Here is a 26,038-nt window from a genome sequence, read left to right as displayed (position 1 = left end):
AAGGGAGTGGTGTCCAGCAGCTCAGGCCGGGGCAGAAACAGCAGCGTGTCTCAGAGCTCCTTCGGGAGCGAGGGGCTGAGAACAGACACGTCTCTGGGGGCCCCGGTGCGGTGAGCCCCTCCCTGCCACCTCACCTGCCGCCAGGTGTGGCCGCAGTCCGACGTGATGTACATTTCCTCTTTATATTCCACCAGCTGGGAGCCCAGGTTACCTGGTCCGGAAGAGAAGAGATGGAGCTGCTCTTAGGACCGGCCACTCTCCCACTGACCAAGGTCTGAGCACAGCTGGGGCCCCAAACCAGGGCTGGTGGTGGATGGGCCCTGGGTCTACACCACCAAAACCACCAGCAGACGCGCCTTCCGCCCTCCTGGGTGCTGACAGGCCTGCCGTCACCACTGCGGGTCCTAGTCTGTGCAGTAAAGGGTTAATTTTGCCCAGAGAAAGCCGGCCTCAGGCAGCTGTGGCAGAGCCCAGGTGCAGGCAGAGCGTGGGGGCCTCAGAAGACCCACGGGTGAGGAGCGGGGTTCAGGAACAAGAAGCGTGGCTGGGGGCCATGCGGGCCAGGTGAGCGGTGTGTGGACCCAGCAGCCCGTGATGGGCTTTAAACTGGGGCAGGACATGGCTGGGTCTACGTTTGGAGGTAGCCCCTGGGGGATGGGTAAGGGGAGGCCAGAGGCAGGTCCAGGCAGTGTGGGGCCGTCCAAATGTGAGGCTGGGTAAGCATATAGTAGGTGCTCATTAAGTGTCCATCAAGGGGCCATTTGGAGGATGGGGAAGTGGGCGCCAAGTCAGCTGGGCAGCCAACAGGCTCCTCCTGGGTTCTGGTTCACCTGACCCTATACCAGGCTGGCAGGTGGGTCACCAGCCTTGAGGGAGCCACTCTGTGGGGCTTGGACTTAATCCAGGGGTGCTGCTGAGTGGGGGCAAAGAACCCCCGCTTAGTATCCAAGGTGACTCCAGTTTGAAGACCAGGAGGCTTGGCCGAGTGGACTCTGACAGGAAGAACTTAGGTCACCTGGAGGACACTGCTCCAGGACAGTCACGGCGGCCTTGGAGCTGGGCTGGGTGACCCCAGTCAGCCTCCTGGGAAGGGGCTCGGACAGCAGAATTTTCTGACATGTCAGATTTCACAGGCTTCTGCTCTGACCACGTGGTGATGGTCGGGGAGCCAGGGACCTGAGCTTCCTTCCAGGATGAAGGGACCTGCTTTGAGGACACGGCAGCCCTTCCGGACTCTTCCTGGAGCCCCAGAGGCCCCTGACCCGGCAACCTGAGCAGCCTTATCCACATGGTGCCCTCAGGAGCGCCTCCTCCAGAGCCAAGTGTAGATGTCACTGGAAAGTCCCAAGGGAGAGGGACCATTCTCAGAGAGACGAGGCAAAGCCAGTTCAAGCAGAGCAGCTGAGGGCTTGTGTGCCTGCCTATTTTTTTGAGGTCCAACCAACATCTAAATCATCCATCCATCCATCCTTCATCAATTTATTATCCATCCACCCTTCATTAATTTATTATCTATCCATCCATCCATCCTTCATCAATTTATTATCCATATACCCTTCATTAATTTATCATCCATCCATCCCCTCGTCTCTTCTTCATCAATTCCACCCCTCCCCCTCCCCCTACACTTATCCATCAGCATCTGTTGAGTGCCTGCTCTCTCCCCAGCTTTGTGCTAAGCTGCAGGGGGTGCCAGCTGAGCAACCATGGCCCTGGCTCCCAGGGACCTCTCCTCCTAGCCAGGGAAGAAGGATGCCCTGCAACCGGGGCAGGGTCGAGGATGCCTGGGATCCCGGGGAACCATGAAAGCAGAGAAGGGAAAGCTAATGGACCCACGAAGGAGGGGAATTCAGGAGCGATTCCTGCAGGAAGCGACCTCTGCCCCTTGCCTTGAAAGACGAATGCCACTGGCCAAGCAACAGGGGCAGGTGTGCCAGGCAGTGGGCCGGGTCTTGGCGATGGCAGCGAGGTGGGAGGGGAGGTTGGTCAGGGGAGCTGGGGCAGAGGGGCAGGTGCCGAGCTGGATTCCCTTCTACCCGCCCAGCCACCGCAAGGCTCTCAGGAAAAGCTGCTGAGCGCAGTCAGGGGGGTGACGGAATGAAGGCAACAGCTGGAGGTTGGGGGTGGACAGCGGACGGAAGGGCCGCCCTTTATCTCCATCCCTCATCCTTCCAGACACCAACAGAGACGCCGGGACCCGTGCTTCCAACACCGAAGCCATGCAGCAAAGGCTGCGGGGTCAGCACAGCCTCACAGGCGAGTTTGCCGTCCGTGGTTTCGGGGGGAGTGATGTCTGTCTTTTAAGTGACGTGATCTGTTTTCCTTGCTTCGTCTACCAAGGCTGTCAGGCTGCCAGTCACCCAACAGGCACTGGGGCGGGGGGCAGGACATCAGGGGACAGTCAGAGGACACGTCCACAGGCTGTCAGAGCGGAGGGCTCTTCAGGAGCTCAGAGGCCGGGGCCCTCACATTAGGGAGGGGAAACTGAGGCCCAGGCGATGTCCCCAGTGCTGTGTCCCCTCCTGGCTGCTCTGGGCTCTCCTTGGGCCTCCTCCCCCTACAGCCCGGCCTCTCTGCCCTGCATCCATGCTCTCAGGGCCTGGTACACAGTAAGTACTCCATGAATGCACGTTTCCTTTCTGACCTTGGCCCGCAGCTTGCAGTGTGGCCAAGACCTCAGGGCCTGAACAGAGCAGAAGAGCAACAAAGATCCACCCAGTGCCCTCTTGGCCGAGGAGGAAGGCGACCTGGACCAGGAGACAGGGCTCCTACTGGGGGCCCCGGGGGCTCTTCCCAGCACAGAGAGGACGGGGGTGCTCTGAGCTCCCCGTCACGGCCCCTCAGGGTTTTCCCGGCCACAGGACTCCCCAGGCACTGTGTCCAGGAGGTGTCTGTGCCTTTGCTCTGCGTGGCCCTGAGGATTCACCCCCGGACACGGAGCTGGAAGCAGCGTGTGCTGTGTGGGGGGCCCAGGACCTGGCAGGGTGGCTCTGGGAGGCACAGCGCCCACCCTACAGAAAGAGCTCAGGAAGGGCCGAGTCCGAACCGGACCAGTGCCCTCAGTCCAGACCACGCATCTGTGTTGTGCTGCCTCCTTAGAAGCTCGTCTCCTTGACGCGGCCCAGCTGGGGGGAGAACGTTCCAGCTGGCACCCTGGCCTGCTGCGCTTATTTCTGGGTTCACCTTCTGAGGCTGCTTCTCGACCCTGGCAGTTAGAAGCCAGTGTTCCCATCTTTGCTTCTTAAATTCTCCTTTCCCGACCTCACTGGAGTCACTGCTGTGGGTCTAGCCTCTCATCCACAGTCCTGGAGGACAGGCTCCCAGCAGAAGGCACCTGGCATGGAGCCCAGCTCAAGGGCGGTGGTGCCCAGGTGCTGTCTCAGTGATAGGGAGAGCTGCGGAAACACGCCTGGCATCCGCCGAACGCCAGAGAGGTCGTTCTCTCTTTCTGCAGATGAGGGCGCTGAGGTTCGGAGGCACTAGTCACGCCCAGAGCCTAGCAGCTGGAAGCGGCAGAAGAGAGGCGTGTGGCAGCCTCTGCCTGTCCCAGGGTGAGGGGTGAGTGATGGGAGATCCGCGCAGAGGCTCCCTGGAAACAGACAGCCATCACCCCCCGCTGCCTCGGGTGGCTCAGCCCAGACGGGGCCCTCATTTGGACCCACTGCTCCTGCCACGTTGCCCAGCCCATGGGGGGCCACCAGTGGGAAGCTGGTCCCTGCTTAGCGGTGACGGCGGGGCCCGAGGGAGCCCAGCTCACTCCACCTTCCCTCTCTGGTCCTCTGTTCCCAGCAGACACCCAGGGCTGGATGGAGGATGTAAAAGAATTCACACCTTGGTTGGCCCACATTGTACGGATGGCTCCATCTCCATCTTGGGAAAGCCATGGTGAGGTTAAAAAGCCGTGGAATGAAGTATAAATGCAGCATCCTGCCCCTGGGGGGGGACAGTGAGGGGAGGGAGGGAGGGGAAGAGGGAGGCGGCCACCCACCCCCTGCGCTCCCCCTTCTGTGACTCGCACACGGTGAAGCGAAGCTCCTGCAGATCCTTGCAGCTTTCCTGGGGGCTGGAATGCTTGTCCTGAGCTTTAAATCAAGTGCTGGGAACATTTGAAACTGTGCCTTCTGCACCTTTGGTCAAGATTTTGAGGTTTCAGGGCATCACAAATGTGCATTTTAAATACACTGTTGCCTTCGGGTCCAGGGACCTGAGTCCACAAGACCGAGGGTGCCTGACACAGGTGGCCTGACCCCTTTCTGTGTGGGAGCTGGTGCCCCATGAGCGGCATTGAAATCGAGGCTGATGTGCATTTTTGTCATTGACACCCGACCGTCATGGAAGCAGGTGGATCCCGCCCCAGTGGCAGCCAATGACTAAGACCTCTGGGGCACAGATGGGCAGAAGGAGGCCCAGAAGCTGAAAGCTCTTCCTTGCTGTCGTCTGTGGTTGTATCACTTGCCGCCCCCCACTGGAAGACCCCTCTCCAGGATAACGTGAGATGCCCATCCTGACCGCCAAGGTCTCCTGCCTCCTGAGGTGCACAGTGCCCACAGGGGCCTCACCTGCTGCTTGTGGGCTCTGGTCGGGTCATTCTGAGAAGCATATTCCCTCCTCTGGAAGGACGGCCCTGTTGCCTCAACATGGCCATTCACTCATTCATTGGCTCACTCACTCATTCATTCACTCACTCATTCACTTACTCACTCACTCATTCATTCATTACTCATTCATTCCTTCACTCCTTCACTCACTCATTCACTTATTCATTCATTGACTCATTCATTCACTCACTCATTCACTCATTCATTACCACACTCATTCACTCATTAACTTACTCACTCCTTCATTCACTCACTCATTCATTCACTTACTCATTCACTCATTCATTAGCTTACTCACTCACTCATTCACTCTCTCACACACAGCCGCCAGGCTGGGATACATCTGCTGAAGGGTCAGATGCGTCATCCAGCCCAGGGCCTGGGGTCCAAATTCTCCAGGCTGCAGCTGGTGCTGGAGCAGAAAGAGGGATAGAGCCCCGGGTTCAGGCAGCCACAAACCCTGGCCCGGGCCTTGGCAGTCCCTGCTCTGTGACGGGGCAGAGACACTGTCTCTCTGACTGCCACACGCCCCATCCACACCTGGGTGTGCCCAGCCCCAGCCTGGCCCTTCTGCCCTCAGGACCAGTGGCCAGCTGGTGGGCCTGCCCCAGAGTCTTGCTCCCTGCAGTTTCAAGGGGCACAGCAGCCCTCCCAGGGGAGGGACTTCCTTTCCCAGAGGAGCCTGGGGTGGGTCTCAAGCTTCAGGAGGACACCTTGCAAGTTGCGAGCAAGTCTTCCCTCTCCTCTGGTTCATTACCTCCTCTGTGAAGTGGGGGTGCTGACCTCTCAGGGTCACGGTGGTGATGAGAGGAGTTCAGGGCCTGGCAGGGGAGAAACGGCCGCCATGGCAGCTGTGGACAGAGCGTCAGGGCTGAGCTGCTGAGAGCTGGTGAGGCTGTCCCCTCTCTGAAGGGTAAAAGGGAAGCCAGACGCCAGCTGCTGCCTGGCAGTGGACTTTTAAAACATGTGATTTTATTTGCAATGATTCTTCTAACTCACATAAACCTTGTTTTAGAGTTTTATTTGATCGGCACACATTTCGTGACCCCTGAGTAAGTTTCTAGTTTAATGGGGTAGACAGACACAGTCACAACATATGTTTCTCTTTTCCCCCGTGTAAGTTGTATGTGTGTCTCTCTCTCCCAACTAGAAACTTCTTTAGGGACCGATAACTATCAACCATGATACAGATTATCCTTCCATCCACTCACCCATCCATCCTTCCATGTACTCATTCACCATTTTGTTTTCCATCCTTCCATCAGGCCATTGGACTATTATTCTTTCAACTATTCAAGTATCCTTTGACCCATCCTGCCACCCACCCATCCATCCATCTTTCCATTCATCCATCCATCTGTTCTTCCCTTGGTCATCCACCCATCTATCCATCTTTCCATACATCTATCCATCCGTCCATCCATCCTTCCATTAGTCATTCATCCACCACCTATATTCATGCTTCCATCCATCTATCCCTCCATCCATTCATCCATCCATCCATCTGTCCATCCATCCATCCAGTTATGTGCCCTCTCTGGACCATGCAGACATCCCTTGGGGGGAGGTGCCAAGAAACCTGGGTTCCTGGGGATGCTATGGCACTGTCCCAGTGGACACACCATGGCCCCAGGCCTGTGACCGCCAAGTCCCACCCCTGAGCCTGGAGCTCTGCGCAGGCAGCGAGGCTCCCGCGGTCTGACCGCGGAGGCAGCGTCCTACCTGCGTCTGTGACCAGGCCCCGCGCTCTGACCGCGGAGGCAGCGTCCTACCTGCGTCTGTGACCAGGCCCCGCGCTCTGACTGCGGAGGCAGCGTCCTACCTGCGCCCGTGACCAGGTCCCGCGCTCTGACCTCGGAGGCAGCGGCCTACCTGCGCCCGTGACGAGGCCCCGCGCTCTGACCGCGGAGGCAGCGTCCTACCTGCGCCCGTGACCAGGCCCCGCACTCTGACCGCGGAGGCAGCGGCCTACCTGCGCCCATGACCAGGCCGGGGGCGCTGTCCTTGGTGTGCACGGTACCCGACACGTAGGGGTTGTCTGCCCAGCGCAGGTGCAGGTGCAGGTGGCAGTCCGGCTGCAAGGGAGAGAGGGAGTCGTGGTCAGCGCCTGGGAGGGAGCGGTGGCCCGAGGAAAAGCAGGGCCCAGGCGGAACGCAGCCCTGTGGGGGCTGGGCGGGAAGGCAGGGTCACGGCATTTTAGAGGAGTGGGAGGAAGGTGGGGAGGAGGCTTGGAGGCTGACCCCTGGGTGAAGGTCATCTGGTCAGGGCCAGGTGGGCTTCTCCAGGGGAGAACCCTCCCGGCACGGGTGCTGGAGGGTGGGTGCCCCAAAGTGGCTCCTGAGTGCAGAGCTGGGCCACAGAACGGGACTCCAGGAGCCTGCACGACCCATGGCCATGTTCATCCACCCAGAACCTTCACTGGGGGCCTCTCAGGTGACCATGGGCACCAGGGGACAGCTGTGGGCAGCCCGTAAACTCCACGTCCTCTGGGAGAGGCAGGTGGTACGGTGGGTGTGTTAGAGCCCAGGTTACTCTCGAACATCAGCAGAGCACATCAGGACGCAGCCTGGGTGGTGCCCTGGCTGAAGGGGCAGAAATGCTGGCTGTTGGGAGCACTCCAGCACACCTCGAGTCGCTTGGTGGCCGCCTCTGGGCCAGCACCAAGCCACACACTTCACAAGGCGCGTGTCACGGAACTCTCTCAGCACCCGTCCTGCCATGCCCTCTGTGCTGATGGGGAAACTGAGGCAGAGTGTGTTTAAGCAACTTCCCACAGCTGGGGCTGCCTGGTTCAAAGTGAAACCTGCGGGTGGGACGGGGAGTCTGGCACTTCCAGGCAAACCAGGCTGGCTGCGCCCAGAACGAGGAAGCACCAGCTGTTTCTTGTCCAGCATTGTAAGACCCCCCATCTGTCTTTGCCCCAGCTGCCTGCCCCCTGCCCCCCCTACTCTGCTGAGATGGTAGAGGCCAAGCCAGCTCCCTGGGGCGGGACTGGGGGGCCCAGGGGAGTAGACAAGTTGAAAGGATGTATCCTCTGGACTGACCCTCCTGAGTCTCCCCAGGCCTCGGTGACTCATGAGCCCCACCAGCCCTCGGTCACATCTGCATAGAACACAAAACCACAGGACCTAGGACGAGGCCCCAGGTCTCCATGCGGCTCCCCCCAGGCCACCAGACACGACACCAGGGAGTGACCTGCCAGCCACCAGCCAGGACTGCCACCTACCCCTCCCAGGGTCATTCCACACTCTACCATCTACCGAAATCCATCTGAGAGATCTCTCTTTTCTCTACATTTAACGTTGCTTTAACACTTTCTTCTGGTCCGTGAACTGCGTACGTTTTATACAGGTTATCCAAAGTTAAAAATCAAAGCGATCAATAAATTGGATATTAATCTGGGCCAGGTGCCCAGGGCCTGATCCAGTGGGAGAGGAGCTTGATTGGTCTGTACCAGAGTTTTAAAATATATATTAGGTTCATCACACCCTGTATGATTTCATTCATCGCAAGTGTCCAGAGCAGGGAAGTCTATAGACAGGAAGTGGACTTCAGGGCAGGGCGTGGGGTGGGGAGAATGGGGTTGGTGACTAAAGGGTACAGGGTTTCTTTTTGAGTCTAAAGTGGACCGTGCTAATGGGCGCATAGCTCTGTGAAGATTCCAGAAACCACTGAATTGTCACACTTTAAATGGGTGACTTGTATGGGATGTGACCGGCATCTCAGTCAAGCTGCTAAAAAAATAAAGTAAGATGTGGCAAATGAGCTGGAAGAGCCCCACTTTTAAAGCAGACTTGGTGGGCTAGAGACCCTCCCCAGGGCAGCCTGAAGTTGGCAGGGCCCCGTGGGTGGGTAGCTTGGTCACTGAGTGCCCCCAGATGGGAGCCCCCCAGAGAAGGGGAACGCTTGGCTGAGCAGGATAAACTTGACCCGCTGTGGCAGGTTAAGCTGCAGCCTGACCTGGATTTCTCCTGGTTTCTTACAACTGAGAAGCAGGTTGGTGACCTAACATCTTCGGGGCACCTTCAGCCCCTTCTCCCTGGCAGGGAGGGTGTGTCTGGGGGAAGGGTGCCCATGACCTCTGTAAGCAGGGCCAGTCTCCAGCTGCAGAAGGAAGCTCGAGGCAGGAGGAGAAGGCACCTCGGCAGGGACATGGCCTGCCCTGCTGTGTCCAAGGACACGCTCCTGGGCTGAGAAGGTCCGGCCCAGGCACGGCCCTGTTCTGGCGCCCTAGGAGTCCCGGGTGCCAGGTCCTGGGTGGAGTGGCCATGCTCCCCAGCTTGCAGCCAGCCTTCTGCACGTCCCCTGACTCTCTGTGCTCACAGTATCACTATCTCTGGGAGTGGTGAGGCCGGACTTCCCTTCCCCATCCCCAGCCCACTGCGGCTCTGTCTTAACTGCTGGACGCTTGATGGGGGCACAGATAGAACACTCCTCAGGGGTCCCTGTGGTCACGAGTGGCCCACAGGACCCTGGCAGGGCTGTGGTCCCCTTTTGAGCCACACAGGTCCTTCCAGCAGGTCCTGGAGCTGCTGGGGGCGCTCTGCCAGGGGTCTGACTCGCTGACACAAGGCCCAGCTGAGTCTGCACTGAGTGGATGGAGGGATGGCAGGCCTGGAGAGGCCGACCCACAGGGCCCTCAGCACCTGCACATGTAATGGGAGGGGACGCACCGGGCAGCAGGCTGCTCTTGGGGCGCAGAGTTAGACACGGCGGGGTCCCCTGGGCCACCGAGGGCACAGGTGGGAAGACCTCAAGGGCGGGCTGGTGCCAGGGGAGGCGGTGCTGAGCGCCCGGTCCTGGAGAGTGGGCCTGGGTACCTGCAGGGCCTGGGTGGGTGTGACGGGCTGAGGGGGCAGCACCATGCTGCCCCAAGATACTCCTTTCTTGGCCCCTCCACACGCGGGAGCCGGCTGGTGCCCTAAAGGGGTGTCCATTGGAGACTGTCGGCTGGTTGGAAGGCCACGCTGCTGGTTGCTGTGAGCAAGGGGACCTGCTCACCTGCGCACCCCACGACTCGCTCAGCCAGTGTCTGAGAAGAGTGGCCACAGACAGCAAAACGGACCGGTTTTCATTCTAAGCCCGAAGGTCAAGAGAGGAGAACCAACTCCAAGGGCAACTGAGCATCCGAAAACAGGCCTGATCCATGCTCGCCTGTTAAAAAGTCCCCTTCAGAATTTGCTCTGTGGCTCAGGAAACTCAAACAGGGGCTTTGCATCAACCTAGAGGGGCAGGAGGAGGCAGGAGACGGGAGGGGGGTTCAAAAGGGAGGGGATATATGTACACCTATGGCTGATTCGTGATGAGGTTTGACAGAAAACAGCAAAATTCTGTAAAGCAGTTATCCTTCAGTTAAAAAAAAAAAAAGACTCCTTCATTTTCCTGTCACTAGAAGGCGATATTCCCAGCCAGAGAGCTCGTCATACGACCCAGGAAAGTCTTTCGGACCCAGAGTCAAAAGAAAAACAGAAGACTCAGAAATCCCACGTGTCGGGATCCCCAGCCGAACTTTTTAACATGACTCTTAGCCAAAGGAAGGGGAAGAAAAATGCCTGACGCTGTCACCTCTGAGCGACGCGGTTGCAGGTCTAACTTATTCCCCTTTCTATACATTCCTGCATTTTCCAGGTATTCTGCAATAAGCAGGAATCACTTTTCCGATGAGAAGTAAAACCTCAAGTGTAGCCAGCCCTGTGCATTGAGAGTCTGCACAGCTGAGTGAAGGACACAGTCAGAGAAGAGACCCAGGAGGAGGACCGCCCCGCACGCCCCACCCACGGCCGCCAGGGCTGTACACGCAGGGGACGCCGGGGAGCCAAGGCCGCGGCTCCTGCCTTTCAGGCCCAGCTGGGCATCCCGATGCTTGTCCTCTTTCCGCTGTGCCCATCGGGCTCTTGGCCTGACTGCCTGCGGCCACGCACTTACCAGCTGGCTCCCAGTTTTATTATTTTAAGGCTGGGGCATAAATCTCGAAAGGTTATCTCCTTGCTGAGCTGCTTAATTGCAGACAAGAATCTATTCTTAGCGAAAACTTGCTTTGACAGATTAATATGGCTTAACTTTGTCGACGATGATACAAAAATTAGCCCTTTCACAGCAATTCAGTTCTCAGAAGCGCTTTTACAAGTGGCAGGTAATTAATCCTCCCCGTAGGTCGACAGGTGCTGTTATCCCTTGTTGCTAGCCGGAGGGGGCTTATGCAGAGGCCGAGCGGAGCCCCCTGCTTGGTGAGGTCAGGGACCGAGGACCTGAGGCTCTGCCCGGAGGGCGCAGAGCCCCACCTGGTTCTGGGGGGTGGTCACTGGCTGGTCAGGTGGGGTGCCTACCATCTTGAGGGGCCCTGCAGAGATCCAGGCAGGTCCCAAGAGGGCAGAATTGCTTGCTGTTTTGTGTAGTGATGTATTCTCAACACCCAGAAGAGTGCCTTTCCATAATAGGTCCCGGTACATGTTTGTTGAATGAATATTCATGTAAAACAGGCACCATTGCTCTTTCTGTTTACAGAGGCACAGCAATGGGTGGGGGCCCCTGACTGTGAGGAGCTTCCAGTCAAGGCCAGTGGGAAACAGAAGCATGTGTGCCCAGTGAAGACTTCTCTGTAGAGGGGACATGCAGACAGGGTTTTCAGGTGTCAATAGGAGTTCATTGAACAAAGAGGAAAAGCCTTCCCCATCCCCAAGGCAGCCAAGACACAGGGGCAGCCTACACTCATATTCATGTAGAAAGGCACCCTTGGAAGATCAGGGTCAGCTTGGAGCTCATGAGACTTGGACTATGTCCTGGCCCCCTCACTCATCCAGCCCCCGCCCCCAATTCCACAGGCAGAGTGTGCTGCTTGGCCCTTGACACTGGCCAACAGGGCTTAGCAAGTGCAGCACAAGCAGGCTTGCAACGTTCTTGCAATGTTTCTGCTCATCCTCCTGCACCTCTGCTATTGCCCAGAGTGTGCCTGGGCTGGTCCCGGGAGGAGGATGCCAGATCCCTTCCTAAATCATAACCCCTGGGTGTGTGAGCGAGCCCAGCCTCTCGCAGATCTGAAAGAGTGAGTGCTGTTTGGGGTGGCTTTGTTACACAGCACTGTTGTGACCAGAGCTGACCAAGACACTCCCCTCTCTGACCTCTTTGTAAAGCAAGGAGTTTCTTCCTGCCTTCTCCACCACACCCAGAGAAATAGGTAGTTCAGTCTCTCAGATCCCCGTCTCAGACGTCAGCGTCTCTGACCCCTGGATCCTGCAGTCATGTCCGGTGCCCACCCCAGGGAAGGTGTGTGCAGTGAGCGGGCACTCACAGGCTTGCAGTTGGTTGGTTTCCCGTTCATGTCCATGCTGGGAGGCCTCAGGTAATCCCAGTCTCGGCCCTTGTTGTAGGTTATGAGTGTCACCACCTTCCCGTTGACTTTCTGGTTTGCCAGGAAGACTCCTTTCACCCCTCGGACCTGGGACAGAAGCACAAGAAGGATGGTAAACGCCTGCCCGGCCCCTTGTGAGAGCTCTGTGCGCAAGGCCTCATTTGTCCGGGACAATAGCCCTGAGCTGAGGCTGGCGTACACCCTGGAGGTTAGGGGGCTCAGGGCACAGGGAGCAGAGATGCAGTCTGAGCTCTGACTGGGAGATGGCTCTGTCTGACCCCACTTTCCAAGTGCATTTCACGACATCGAGCTGTCCTCCCAAGTCCAGCCTCTGCTGTCAGACAGCGAGCAGAGCCCTGGTCCTTGACATGCGTGCACATCTCGGTCACCCCGTCTTTAGCCGGGGCTCCTGACTCAGATCCCAGTCCCTCGCCTCCTTCCCAGGGGACCCACAGGGCCTGGACCAGTGGAGTCGCTCTGGGCTTCCCTCCAGGGACTTCGTCAGCTCAGCCCCACAGGAGGTTGCCACAGGAGGTTGAGGTAGGGGTCCATGCTGGTCCCAGCCTGCCCTGGACGAGGGTCAAAGTTCCCCATGCCCCCTTTCTCAGGATTCCTGGGGGGCCCAGGGAGGTGACCCACTCACATGCCATAGTCAGTCACTGAGTCGGCTCATAAGAAATGGTCAAGCATCAGCAATTCCCAGTTGTTCAACCTACTGATTCTACAGAGATGAGTTTTTCTGGCAAGTTCCTTGGGTGTGGAGGCCTGGGACCCAGTAACTGAGGCCCACTGGTGTGGCCTGAGTTCCTTGGAGCCCCCATGGGCCTGAAGCAGCCTTTGCTGCTCTATAAATAGCATGAACCCAGGGCAACTGAGGCACGGAGTTACAGGATTTATCTGGAGTTCCCTGACCAGAGGTGAAGCTCAGGGCAACGGTGGTAATTCACAGTAAGTGCCTTCTGCGTGGCGGTCAAGGGAGTCAGCAAGCGCCACGGCATTAAATTCTCAGACTCCACGAGGTCGCCGCTGTCCTAGGCCTCCGTGGCAAGGGCCCGACAGGTGGGGAGCAGGCCGGGAGGCGCTGAAGACTCTGAGTGAATGGTGTGCGTGTTTCCTGTGGCTTCCACGACAGGTGACAGGCGGATGGACCTTAAACCACACAAGATCGTGTGACAGCTCTGGGGGCCGGGAGCCCAGCAGGAGTGGGTCCCACAGGCTGAGAGCAAGCTGTTGGGGCCCAGCGTCTACAGGCACCCGAGGTGCTTGGCTTGCAGCCCCTCCTCCATCTTCAGCCAGTCGTACAGCAGCTCCTTGGCCATTCTTCTGTGATTCTGTGTGCTTTTCTGTTCCCTTCTGCTCCTTCCACTCGTGAAGACCCCTGAGATTGCAGTGGGCCTCGTGCAAAATGCTGGAAACTCTTCCCATCTTCTGTCTGCCAACTCCATCCCCCTTTGCCTGTGTCTCTTAATAGGAGGCTGCTGTCTGGGGTGGTGATGGCGGTCTGGCCCTCACTCCACAGATGATACTTCAGGGATGGTCTTTCTTGGGGATGACCCGGGGGAGAAGGACCATGGCCCCTTCTCTCTCACTCTTGGTGACGTCACTCTGTCTCGGGCCCATCTGAGCATCACAAGGGGGTAGGCTGCTGGGTCCAGACGCCTTCCCTGGTGTCCCAGGGGCAGATTCGGTGCTGATTTGCCCGGTGATGGCTTGATGGAAAGTGCTCTTTTATATCCCAACTGGTCTCCATGAAAACACTCAGCAGTAAATAACCCGGATCCTCCTGTCCCAGAGAGGTAGGAGCAGGCTGAGTCTCCCTAGGGTGGGTCTGGTCAGCTGAGCGCCAGGTTCCAAAGCTGACATGCCCGCTCCACGCGCCCACCCTTCTCACGGCTGTGCTCGCTTCCTGGGGCTGACGTGACAAAGTATCACAAAGTGGGAGAGGGTGGGGCTCAAACAACAGAAATTCTGTTTCCTCACAGTCGGGAAGCCGGAGGTCCACGATCAAGGCACTGGCAGGGCTGTCCTCTCTCTAAGGTTCTCAGGAGGCTCCTTCCTCGTCTCCTCCAGCTTCAGGGGTCTCCAGGTGTTCTCTGCTCTGTCTTCACAGACGCTTCTCTCTGTGTGTCCATGTCTCCTCTTCTGATCCTTATAAGGACACTTGTCATGGGTTTAGGACCCAACACAAGCTCATCTCAAGACCCTTCACTTAGTGACGCTGCAAAGATCCTTTTCCTAAAGAAGCTCAAGGTCATGGCTTCGATGTGGTTTTACCTTTTTTTTTGAGGCGGGGGTCGCATTCAGCCCATTCCAATGGCTGTCTCCTAGCTGTGGTCAGGACTTCTCAGGGTCAGGGCACAGGACTGGGGACCCCCATGAAAGTGTTAGTCACTCAGTCGTGTCCGACTCTTTGAGACTCCATGAACTGCAGCCCACCAGGCTCCTCAGTACATGGGCTTCTCCAGGTAAGAACACTGGAGTGGGTAGCCATTCCCTTCTCCAACCTAGGGATCTTCCCAACCTAGGGATCAAATCTAGGTCTCCTGCATTGCAGGCAGTTTCTTTATCATCTTGAGCCACCAGAGAAGCCCCCATATCCCGCTTCCTAACCCAAGCTTCAACACAAGGAGGCCCCCAGAGAAGGGCTGTCATTTGGTCTAGAACCAGGACACCTCCCCCCAACCCCTGCCCACCCCGAGCAGTGGTGTGAGTTCACCGCCCTTCAAAGTCCAGGCCTCTCAGGGCAGTGGTTGCCTGTGATGTCTCGGACAAGACATTTTTCCTGGATCTGCCATTAGATGAATGATAACCACGGAGATAATGCAACTGGCACACATGTAGACTCTCCAGGCCAGGCCTTCCCCACACACGATCTTGAATCCCCAGAAAGGGCCACTGCTGTGAAAACTGTCGAGAGCTCGCTGAGTACTGGGCTGCTGTAAGTGTTCAATGGAAACAGAGGCCTCCTTCTGTGCCTCCAGTTGGCACAGAAAGCCTCTGAGGAAGGTATTACTGTCATCCTCGTTTCACTACGAGCAAACTGAAGCAGAGAGGTTAAGTAACCTCCCTGAGGTCACACAGCAAATACATATCAGAACTGGGATTTGAGCCCAGGCAGTGGGGCTCCAGAGCTGTGCTCGTAACCACTACCCATGACTCACATTAGGTGGATTTCAGAGAAGCCAAGTCACTTACGAGGAGGCCCAGCTTTGGGGCTGGCCACGTGAGCTCCCTCCAGTCCCCCTGGCCTCTCACTGCCTGGTCTTTGGCATGAATTGCTGTTCCCTGGTTCCTCAAGCCTGGCTAACTTCAGCTTCGCCTTAAATCCATCCACATCCCTTCCTCCAGGAAGCACTCCCTGACTCCCATCCCGAGCTGGCTAACTGCGCTCATGGTGCTCTCTAGATGCTGACTCACTGGGTGGGAACCACTGTCGGGGGCTGATCTTCCTGTAGAGTATGAAATTCTGGGAGAAGTGGTCTGCTCCTTCCTGCATCCTGGGGATGGGGCCTGGAGCTGGGCGTGTGCTACAGGCGGTATGGATACCCGCAGAGGGCCAGGCCATCCTGCGTGTAACTGCGGTGTCTGCGGTGCCCTCATCCTGAGTCAATGACATGCCCTTCCCGCCTGTAACTTTTAGCAAATGGCCCTAAGCCGTGGGCTGTGTCCAGCTGGGGCGGTAAACCCACAAATGGGTTCTCATTGTAAACCAATGCTTACATTCATCACTTCCTGGGAGAAGGCGGTCCGTGCTGCTGTTGACAGCTGAGAGATGGAGGCTGCAGCCCCGGCTCTGTCCGGGAGGCCTGCTCCCACCTCAGCTGACCCGCTCTGTCTGCTTAAGGCTTGGCTGGCCACCCATGGGACACTCTCCCCAGCCCGGCAGGGACAGCAGAGTCTGGCAGGCCCACCACCAGCATCTACTATGAGAACACACTGGCCAGGGGCTCCCCGAGGGAGGAGCTTAATGGTGAATGACCGAGGGAGGGAGTGCTGGCCAGGAGGGTGGACAGAGCCTGGGACGACAGACTGGGGCTGGTCCTGGTTTTCTCACTTCCTCCCCAAGTACCTGGGCAGGTTGCCTGCCCTGTCCAAGCCTCCGGTTCCTTACCTGTAAAGCGGCTGAGGGAGCCCCTCCCCGGCTCTGGTGCGGACAAGGATACAAGAGGTGGCCCTGAAAGGCCGGGTTCCAGTTGGGCCCTTGTGGATGTGGGTGGGGCTGACATTTATGGAATCCAAGCACATGGGAGCCAGGAGCCCCAGTTCAGAGCCTCTGACCTGATCAGGTCAGCCCCTCAGCATCATGCGACAAGAGCACATGGAGGCTTAAATGGGACACAGATGGGGTGGGACCCCCAGGGAGGGCACTGGGGGATCTGGGAATCTCAGGCAGGGAGGCCCCAACCCCCAGCCTCAGAGACAAGAGCTGCAGGGCCAAGGCGGAGACAGGAAGCTAGAGAGAGCCCGACAGAGTGAGATACACAGAGCGGGGAGGAGACCAGTCCTGGGTGGGGGGAGGCAGCGAGGCCAGCAATGGGACGGCCCCACCCTCTGTCCCTCAGCCTGTTTTCAAGGCACGCATGGCTCTGCAGATGATGGCTGACGAGTAAGTTGATGGTGGGGACCGCTAACCTGAACCTCAACTCAGCAACATGTCATCCCCACAAAAGAATTCCATTCTTCTCATGAGCAGTGTTACACAGTGCTCCTTGACTAGATTTTTAATTTCATCACAAACAGCGAGTTTTCTCTCTTGCACTGAAAGTACCCGCATGGTATCCTCTAGATCTGCAAAGCCTGAATTAGGGCATTTTTGTAGGGTGAGATGGGGGCCGGGGTGGGAGTGGGAGGAGTCGGGCAGGAGTGGGTGGAGCCGGGCAGAGTGGGAGGAGCCGGGGGGGAGTGGGAGGAGTCGGGGAGGGAGTGAGAGGAGTCGGGTGGTAGTGGGTGGAGCTGGGCAGAGTGGGAAAAGCCGGGGAGAGAGTGGGAGGAGTCGGGTGGGAGTGGGTGGAGCTGGGCAGGAGTGGGAGGAACTGGGGCACAAATGGGAGGGGCAAGGTAGGGAGTGGGAGGAGCTGGGCGGGAGTGGGAGGGTTTAGGTGGGAGTGGGAGGGGCAGCAGAGGGAGTGGGAGGAGCCGGGGCGGGGTGGGAGTGGCCGGCGTTGGAGTAGGAGGGGCCGGGGCGGACGTGGGAGGAATCAGGGTGGGAGGAGCTGGGCGGGAGTGGGAGAAGCCAGGCGGGAGTGGGCGGAGCTGGGGCAGGAGTGGGAGGGGCCGGGGCAGGAGTGGGAGGGGCCAGGAGGGAGTGGGCGGAGCCTGGGCTGTGGGCCCGAGACGCCCCTCAGGTCCCACCTCCAGGATGTCGATGACCACGCTCTCCTCCGCCTGCCGCGAGCTGCGCACATCCTCCAGCACCAGCGAGTAGCGCACGCCGCGCGTGTCCGACTGGTACAGGTTGTAGGTGTCGGTCTGGTACCACTCCTGCACGGCCACGAACACCTGGCTCTCGTCCGTGCTGATGACCTGCAGATCCTGGGGGCGTGGGGGAGCGGGGTCAGTGCGGGCTGGGGGCCGGTGCGGGGGAGGGAAGCTGGCCTGGGCGTGGGGGGTAGGGGGATGGGGCAGGCCTGGGGGGAGGGGTGGGGGTTGGCCACAGCCCTCTTGGCGTCAGGCTGACCTAGATTTTCATCCCGGCTCTGCCCGCAGTGCTCTGTGGCCTTAGACAAGTTCCTTTACCTCTCTGGGCCTCCGTTCTCCCAGCTTCAAAATGGGGGTCATGTTCCCACCCTCCACATTGGGTGGGGGGGCTGCCCAGGCACTGGGTGGGGCGTAGTGACACCTCCCCCCACCCCCTGCCCCTGCCATGCCGTCTGCCTGCTTGTCCGCAGTTAGGAGGAGGCCGGGACTCCTATGCACCACAGACCATCACCCCTGGGAGGCGGGGACTGGTCTCCTTAGGGCCCCTCCCCGACCCCACCCTGAGGATCAGATAAGCTACCTGTCAATTCACTCACTCAGCATGTGTTCATTAAGTGCCTGCTGTGTGCCAGGCGCTTGGCTAGGCCCTGGGCCCCGCTGGGGACCCACACTGGTCTCTGCCCTCCGGGTTGTACACTGGGAAGGAGGGCTGGATTAATTCGCTTCAGCCTCACTCCCAGGGCCTCCTCGATGGCCTGCTACATACAGAGAGCTGCCCTTTGCCCACAGTTCCTCCAGGCCAGGACACCCCTGCCCTTGGCCCTCCTGCCGGACACACAGCCAACAAGGCCCGTGCAGGGCAGTGGGCGGCTCGGGGCCTGGCGGGAGCTGAGGGCAGGCACCTGGACAGCAGGCCGGCAGGAGGCCTGGCCTGAGAAGGTCAGCGGCCGAGGCCAAAGCCCACCTGGAGCAGGACGCCTGGCAACTCTTGAGTGGGCCAGGCACCCCCTCTCAGGATTTGTTCCAGATTTGACAATTCAGAATAAAAAAAAAAGAAAAACCCACAGTCGAATAAAAAGGAAGAAGAAACCCAGGGCTAAGCTGAATTTCTTGTTTTCCTTTTCACTCCCAGCCAGCGCCAAACGCTGCGTGGGAGCCACATGAAAAGGCATCTGAACAGGCCTGTTTCAAAGCCATAACGAGCTTTTATGCTGCAGCCTCTCCAGTTTGCCTTCTATCACTCCTAGACTTTTATTGCCCCTCTGGCGGCGGAGCTTCCAAGATCCAGGAGCCGAGGACAGATGGCAGAGGGGGCGGGGCAACGCTGGTCACGACCGCTGCTCCTCCCACCACGGCCAATGTAGTTTGGGGGTTCTCTTCCCTTTACAGACCTTCAATCCGGTGAAGAGGCCGCCTGGGCAGGGTGCAGGCTGGTGATGGCCCCTCCCCTCCTGTCTGTTCCCACCCCCACCTCCCAGTGCTGTGCAGCCAAAAAAAAAGGGCTTTGCAAAAAAGAGGGGGGCAGTGCTGTGAAACCTGCGATGCACCTCCCTCCCAGGGACAGCCCTGCAGCGCAGCGGGGTCCTGGCCTGTGGACCTGAGCAGCTCACAGCCAGGGAGGGCTTACAGAGTCAGGGTCACAGGCCTGGCAGTTCCCCCTGTGAGACGGGACAGCAGGATGATGGGGAGTTGGAGGGCTGCGCCTGAAGCCTGGGAAGTGGGGCATCTCTGCTCTTCTCGCCCACCCCCCTCTCCCATTTCTCCATGCAAGGCCGCGGTGTCCTCCCGGGTATCGCTAATCCTGCAGCCCGGCATGAGAAAGCCTGCTATCGGCCGAGGTTCCGAGCTCACGCAGTGCCCAGCATCAGCCACACGGGGACTGATCAGTATTTACTGCTATTACCTTCATTCTGACTTTGCCTTCCCCACACCCGGGTAAATGTTTACAAAACCTGAGTAAATGTTTACTAGAACTTGGGAAATAAAGGAAAATGTATAAAGGGAGTAAAAGTTGCCTGTAGTACTGCTCCTAGAGAGACCTGATATTAACATTTAAAGATGTTTACTTCTGGGTTTGTTCCCAAATGTGATTCATACACTTTCTCAAGTATGGTTTGTAGCTTGCTCTTGCGTGTTCTATGAGGAGCATGTTTCTCTGTTGTTACAATTATTTATAAACACCACTTTTGGTGACTGCATGATATTCCCTTTTGTGAATGTACCATATTTCACTGAATATTTCCCCACTGGTGAGCTTTTTAGCATCTCCAGCATGATGTGCAAAACAGTCATAAACATTCCCAGACACAGATCTCTGTGCTCTCTGTATTTCCACAACATAAATCTAAAAAGGGAAATTGCTGCATCTGAGAGAAGGAACATTTTTAAAGTTCTTGTTACATTATGTTCTTTCCCCCCAAGCAGAGCTAGAGGGCGCTGGTTTCTCTCCACGCATCGAGACCAGTCTTTTAAAAATTCTTGGTGTTTAGAGAGTGATAAATAATATACAATTTTCCCTTAAATTATTCATATTATTCTTCTTTTAAAAGGAAAGTTATAAGCAGAGACATTTGTTGACTCCATTTCTAAACAAAAGACATTAAAATATCACACATATGTGTATGTGTTTCCATGTGTGTATATACTTATATGGGCTTCCCAGGTGGCTCAGTGGTAAAGGGTCTGTCTGCCAATGCTGAGATGCAGGAGAGCCCTGGGTGGGGAAGATCCCCTGGAAGAGGAAATGGCAACCCACTCCAGTATTCTTGCCTGGAAAATCCCATAGACAGAGGAGCCTGGCCAGGTACAGTCCATGGAGTCACAAAGGACATGACTGAGAGACTGAGCGTGCACGCGTGCGCACGCGTGCGCACACACACACACACACACACACACATATCTATATGTCTGAGAAATATGTGGAAACATCAGAGTTGCCAATGTTTGTTATCAGGTAGAATTAGGTTTGATTATAAGTAATATAAACTGCAAAAAAAGTGACTCAAATGAGATAGAAACTCATTTTTCCCCAAATGTAAAAGGATTCCAGAGGTAGAGATCCCAGTGTAGAAGCTGGAATCACCAGGGACAGAGTCACCAGGAACAGAGGCTCCTTCAGAGTCACCATCCCACTGCCCAATTCTGCCCCATCTACTGATGGTCTGAGATGATTGCTAGAGCTCCAGCCAGCCATCTTGTCAATGTGCAAGGCAAAAGGAGGGAGAGGGGAAAGAGGAGGGAAAGGCTAGTCTTTAAAATAGGGGCCTGAGAAGTCTCCCAGACCTGATGATTCCACTTAATCTCATTGGCCAGATTTCAGAAATGACCACATGTAGCTGCAAGGGAAGCTGTAAAATTTAGTCCCAGCTGGGAAGCAAGGCACCAGCTAAGATTTAGGCTTTGTTAAACTAAGATGAAGAATAAATATACAATGAACAAAGTTAGTGGAGGTGATGGAGTTCCAGCTGAGCTATTTAAGATCCTAAAAGATGATGCTGTTAAAGTGCTGCACTCAACATGTCAGCAAATTTGGAAAACTCAGCAGTGGCTACAGGACTGCAAAAGGTCAGTCTTCATTCCAATCCCAAAGAAAGGCAATGCCAAAGAATGTTCAAATTACCATACAGTTGCGCTCATTTCACATACTAGTAAGGTAATGCTCAAAACCCTTCAAGCTAGGCTTCAGCAGTATGTGAACCGAGAACTTCCAGATGTACAAGCTGGATTTAGAAAAAGCAGAGGAACCAGAGATAAAATTGCCAACATCCATTGGATCAGAAAGAAAGCAAGGGAATTCCAGAAAAATATTTACTTCTGCTTCATTGACGACACTAAAGCCTTTGACTGTGTGGATCACAACAAACTGTGGAAAGTTCTTAAAGAGATGGGAATACCAGACCACCTTACCTGTCTCCTGAGAAACCTGTTTGTGGGTCAAGAAGCAATGTTAGAACCAGACACGGAACAACATACTGGTTAAAAATTGGGAAAGGAGTATATCAAAGCTGTATACTGTCACCTGTTTATTTAATTTCTATGCAGAGTACATCATGTGAAATGCCAGGCTGGATGAATCACAAGCTGGAATCAAGACTGCTGGGAGAAATATCAACAACCTTAAATATGGAGATGATACTGCTCTAATGGCAGAAAGTGAAGAGGAACTAAAGAGCCTCTTGATGAAGGTAAAAGAGGAGAGTGAAAAAGTTGACTTAAAACTCAACATTCAAAAAACTAATATCATGGCATCCGGTCTCATCACTTCCTGGCAAATAGATGGGGGGAAAAGTGGAAGCAGTGACAGATTTTATTTTCTTGGGCTCCAAAATCACTGTGGATGGTGACTTCAGCCATGAAATTAAAAGATGCTTGCTCCTTGGAAGGAAAGGTATGAAAAAACTAGACAACATCTTAAAAAGCAGAGACATCCCTTTGCCAACAAAGGTCTGTGTAGTCAAGGCTATGGTTTTCCCAGTAGTCATATACTGATGTGACAGCTGGACCCCAAAGGAGGCTGAGCATGAAAGAATTAATGCTTTCAAACTGTGGTGCTGGAGAAGACTCTTGAGAGTCCCTTGGACAGTAAGGAGATCCAACCAGTCAATTCTAAAGGAAATCAGTCCTGAATATTCACTGGAAGGACCGATGCTGAAGCTGAAGCTCCAATACTTTGGCCACCTGATGTGAAGAGCTGACATTTGAAAAGACCCTGATGCTGGGAAAGATTGAGTGCAGGAGGAGAAGGGGTGACAGAGGATAAGGCTGTTGGATAGCATCACTGACTCAGTGGACATGAGTGTGAGCAAATTCCAGGACAGGGAAGCCTGGTGGCTGCAGCCCATGGGGTTGCAAGGAGTTGGACACAAATGAGCGAGTGAACAACAAGAGTCCCTACAACAGTTGCCTTGAGGAATGAAGTGAGGTGGTCATGGAAAGGAGGGATGGAGTGGTAAACAGGTGGAGACGGTGTATATATTTGCATTATTCCATTAGTTGTAGTGAAACCATTTTAAAGAAGTACTTTTGGAAAGCTTAAAAACATTTTAGTAAGAATGATAGGGGAAATTTCCTCATAGATTTTTAGGTAAAATTTAAGGAACAGCTGAATGAACCAACATCTTCACCAAATTCTTTCAGCACTTTGAATATTGCAACTCACTGCCTTCTGGCCTCCAAGGTTTCTGGTAACAAATCTGCCTATAATCTTATTGATGACCCCTGTATGTGATGAGTGACTTGTCTCTTGCTGCTTTCAGGATTCTTTCTTTGTGTTTCCACAGCTTGAGTATAATGTCTTGGTGTGGAACTCTTCGTGTTTATGCTACTTGGAGCTCACCAAGCTTTTAAAGGTCTGATATTATGTTTTTCATCAGTTTTAAGGAAGTTTCGGGCTTTCGAATAATTCCTCTGCCCCTTTCTCTCTTTCTTCTTCCTCTGGGACTTTCATAGTTCGTACATTGGCTCACTTGATGATGGCCCACAGGTCTCTTGGATGGTCTTCACTTTTCTTCAATTTTTTTTCTTTCTGTCCCTCAGGTTTTATTATTTCAATTGTCCCATCTTCAAAGTTCTCTGGTTCTTTCTATTTGCTCAAATCTGTTTTTGAATGTCTCTAGTGGATTTTCCATTTCAATTATTGTTCCTTTCAGCTTCAGGATTTATTTTTGGTTCCACGTGTTCTGTCTTTTTTTTGGTACAGGAACACTTTAGAGATACTGTGGGTTCAGTTCCAGACCACCCCATAAATCAAACATCACGATAAAGTGAGTCACACAGATTTCTCTGGTTTCTCAGTGTATATAAAAGTTACAGTCACACTATTCTGTAATCTCTAAGTGCACAATAGCATTACGTCTTACAAAATGTATAACCTTAACTAAAAAGTAGTTTATTGTTAAAAAATGGGTAACCACCATCTTAGATTTCAGTGAGTCCTAATCTTTTTGCTGGTGGAGGGTCTGAACTAGATGTTGACAGCTGCTGTGTGACCAGTGTGGTGGTTGTGGCAACTTCTTAGAATAAGACAACAATGAGCAATGCCGCATCTATCCACTCTTCCCTTTTTGAATAATTTCTGTATAGAATGCAATGCTGTTTGATAGCGTTTACCCACAGTAGACTTCTTTCAAAATTGGTATCAATCCCCTCAAACTCTGCCATTGCCCCATCAACTAAGCTAGTGTAACATCTAAATCCTTTGCTGTAATTTCAGCAATCTTCACAGCATCTTCACCAGGAGTAAATTCCATCCAAGAAATCCCTTTCTTTGCTCGTCCATAAGGAGCACCTCCTCATCCCTTGAAGTTTTATCATGAGCTTGCAGAAAGTCAGTCACATCTTCCGGCTCCACTTCTAATTCTGGTTCTCTTGCTGGTTCTACCACATCTGTAGTTACTTCCTCCTTTGAAGTCTTAACCCTTTCAAAGTCATCCATGAGGGTTGGACTCCACTTCTTCCAAACTCCTGTTGATGTTGACACTTTGACCTCTTCTAATGAATCACAAATGTTCTTAATGGCATCTAGAATGGCAGATCCTTCCTAGAAGGTCTTCGATGGACTTTGCCCAGATCCATCAGAGGAATCGCTGTCTTTAGCAGTTGCAGCCTTGTGAGCTGTATTTATTAGATATTCAGACTTGAAAGTTGAAATCCCTCCTGGATGCACGAGTTGCAGAATGCGCACACTTGTCAGAAGGTGTGAAACCAGCATGCTGACATTAATCGCACTGTATTCCCCATCAGAGCTCGTGGGGGCCAGGTGCACTGTCAAATGAGCAGTGATATTTTGAAAGGAATCTTGCTCTGAGCACTAGGTCTCAAGAGTGGGGCTAAAATAGGCAGTGAACCATATTGTAAGTAGATACACTGTCATTCAGGCTTTGTTTCACTTACAGAACACAGGCAGAGTAGATTGATCATGATTCCTAAGGGCCCTAACATTTTCAGAATGGTAAATGAGCCCTGGCTTCAACTTCAAGTCCTCAGCTGCATTAGCCCCTCCTAACAAGAGAGTCAGTCAGTCCTTGGAAGCTTTGCTGCCAGGCCTTGACTTCTCCTCTCTACCTATGAAAGTCCTAGTGGCATCTTCTTCCAACAGAGGCTGCATGTCTACAATGAAAATCCGTTGTTCAGTGTAGCCACCTTCATTAATAACCTTAGTTGTATCTGGATAACTTGTGGCAGCTTCTATTAGCACATCGGCACTTGCTTTGTCACTTTGCACTATGATGTTATGGAAACAGCTTCTTTCCTTGAACCTCATGAACCAATCTCTGCCAGCTTCAGACTTTTCTTCCGCAGCTTCCTCACCTCTCAGCCTTCATAGAATTGAGGAGAGTTAGCGCTTTCCTTGGGCTCCCCTGCTGGCTCAGATGGTAAAATGATCCGCCTACAATGTGGGAGGCCTGGGTTCGACCCCTGGGTTGGGAAGATCCCCTGGAGGAGGGCCTAGCAATCCACCTTGGTATTCTTGCCTGGAGAATCCCCGTGGACAGAGGAACCTGGGGTTGCAAAGAGTCTGACATGACTGAGCTACTTAGCACAGCACAGCGCTTTGTTCTGGGTTTGAAAGTGAAAGTGAAATCGCTCAGTCATGTCCGACTCTTTGCGACCTCATGGGCAGTAGCCTGCACCAGGCTCCTCCGTCCATGGGATTTTTCTAGGCAAGAGTACTGGAGTGGGTTGCCATTTCCTTCTCCAGGGAATCTTCCCGACCCAGGGATCGAACCCAGGTCTCCTGCATTGTAGACAGACGCTTTACCATCTGAGCCACCAGGGAAGTGCTGGGTTTAGGCTTTGTTTAATGGAATGTTGTGGTTGGTGTGATCTTCTACCCAGATGATTCAGACTTTCTCCATATCAGTGATAAGGCTGTTTGGTTTTCTCCATATCAGTGATAAGGCTGTTTGTTCATGTGTTCATAGGAGTAGCACTTTTAATTTCCTTCAAGAACTTTTCCTTTCAATTCACAACCTGCTGTTTGCTGTAAAAGTCCTGACTTTCAGCCTGTCTTGGATTTCAACAAGTCTTCCTCACTAAGTGTAATCATTTCTAGGTTTTAATTTAAAGTGAAAGAAGTGTGACTCTTCCTTTCACTGGAACACTTAGAGGCCATTGTAATGTCAATTTTGTATGTCTGAGGGAACAGGGAGGTCAGAGGAGAAGGACAAAGATGGGGGAATGGCTGCTCAGTGGAGCAGTCAAAACACACATAATGTTTATCAATTAAGTTGGCTCCAAGCAATTATAGCAGTCACATCAAAAGTCACTGATCATAATGAATATGGTAAGAATGAAAAGGTTTGAAATATTGTGAGATTTATCAAAATATGATGCAAAGACAAAAAGCAAATGCTGTTGGAAAAATGGCCCAATAAACTGGCTCCACGCAGGGTTGCCACAAACTTATAACTTGTTAAAAAGAATGCAGTATCTGCTAGGTGCAATAAAACAAGGTATGCTTCTACTTCTAATTCATGAGCACACTGCTTTCCTGACTGTCTCCCCGTGTCTTTTACTTCTTTGAGCATCTTGAAGGCAGTTACATTAAAGTCTTTGTCTAGTAGGTCTGGCGTCTGGCCTTTCTCAGAGGCTGCTTCTGCTGGTGTTCTCCCCTTTGAATGGATGGCCCCTGCTTTGCTTGCCTTGTAGTCTCCTTGCTGTTGAAAACTGGATA

The 26,038-nt window shown here is 54.3% G+C and overlaps 1 protein-coding gene across 2 annotated transcripts in view; it reads right to left on the bottom strand.

Moving 5' to 3' along the window:
- SORCS2 (sortilin related VPS10 domain containing receptor 2) overlaps positions 1-26,038 on the bottom strand; it is a 495,738-nt gene that overhangs the window by 37,284 nt on the left and 432,416 nt on the right. For both annotated transcript variants that reach the window (XM_027545110.1, XM_027545111.1), the window contains exons 9-12: positions 17,299-17,478; positions 11,887-12,033; positions 6,571-6,673; positions 135-211 (exon numbers count right to left, since the gene is read on the bottom strand). In XM_027545110.1, coding sequence (XP_027400911.1) covers positions 135-211; positions 6,571-6,673; positions 11,887-12,033; positions 17,299-17,478 — 507 coding nt within the window. The remainder of the gene's footprint in view (positions 1-134; positions 212-6,570; positions 6,674-11,886; positions 12,034-17,298; positions 17,479-26,038) is intronic.

Source organism: Bos indicus x Bos taurus, chromosome 6, assembly GCF_003369695.1.
Source record: "Bos indicus x Bos taurus breed Angus x Brahman F1 hybrid chromosome 6, Bos_hybrid_MaternalHap_v2.0, whole genome shotgun sequence".
NCBI classification, from domain to species: domain Eukaryota; kingdom Metazoa; phylum Chordata; class Mammalia; order Artiodactyla; family Bovidae; genus Bos; species Bos indicus x Bos taurus.
The sequence above is the reverse complement of the archived record's forward strand: the minus strand, read 5'-3'. Positions and strand labels throughout refer to the sequence as shown.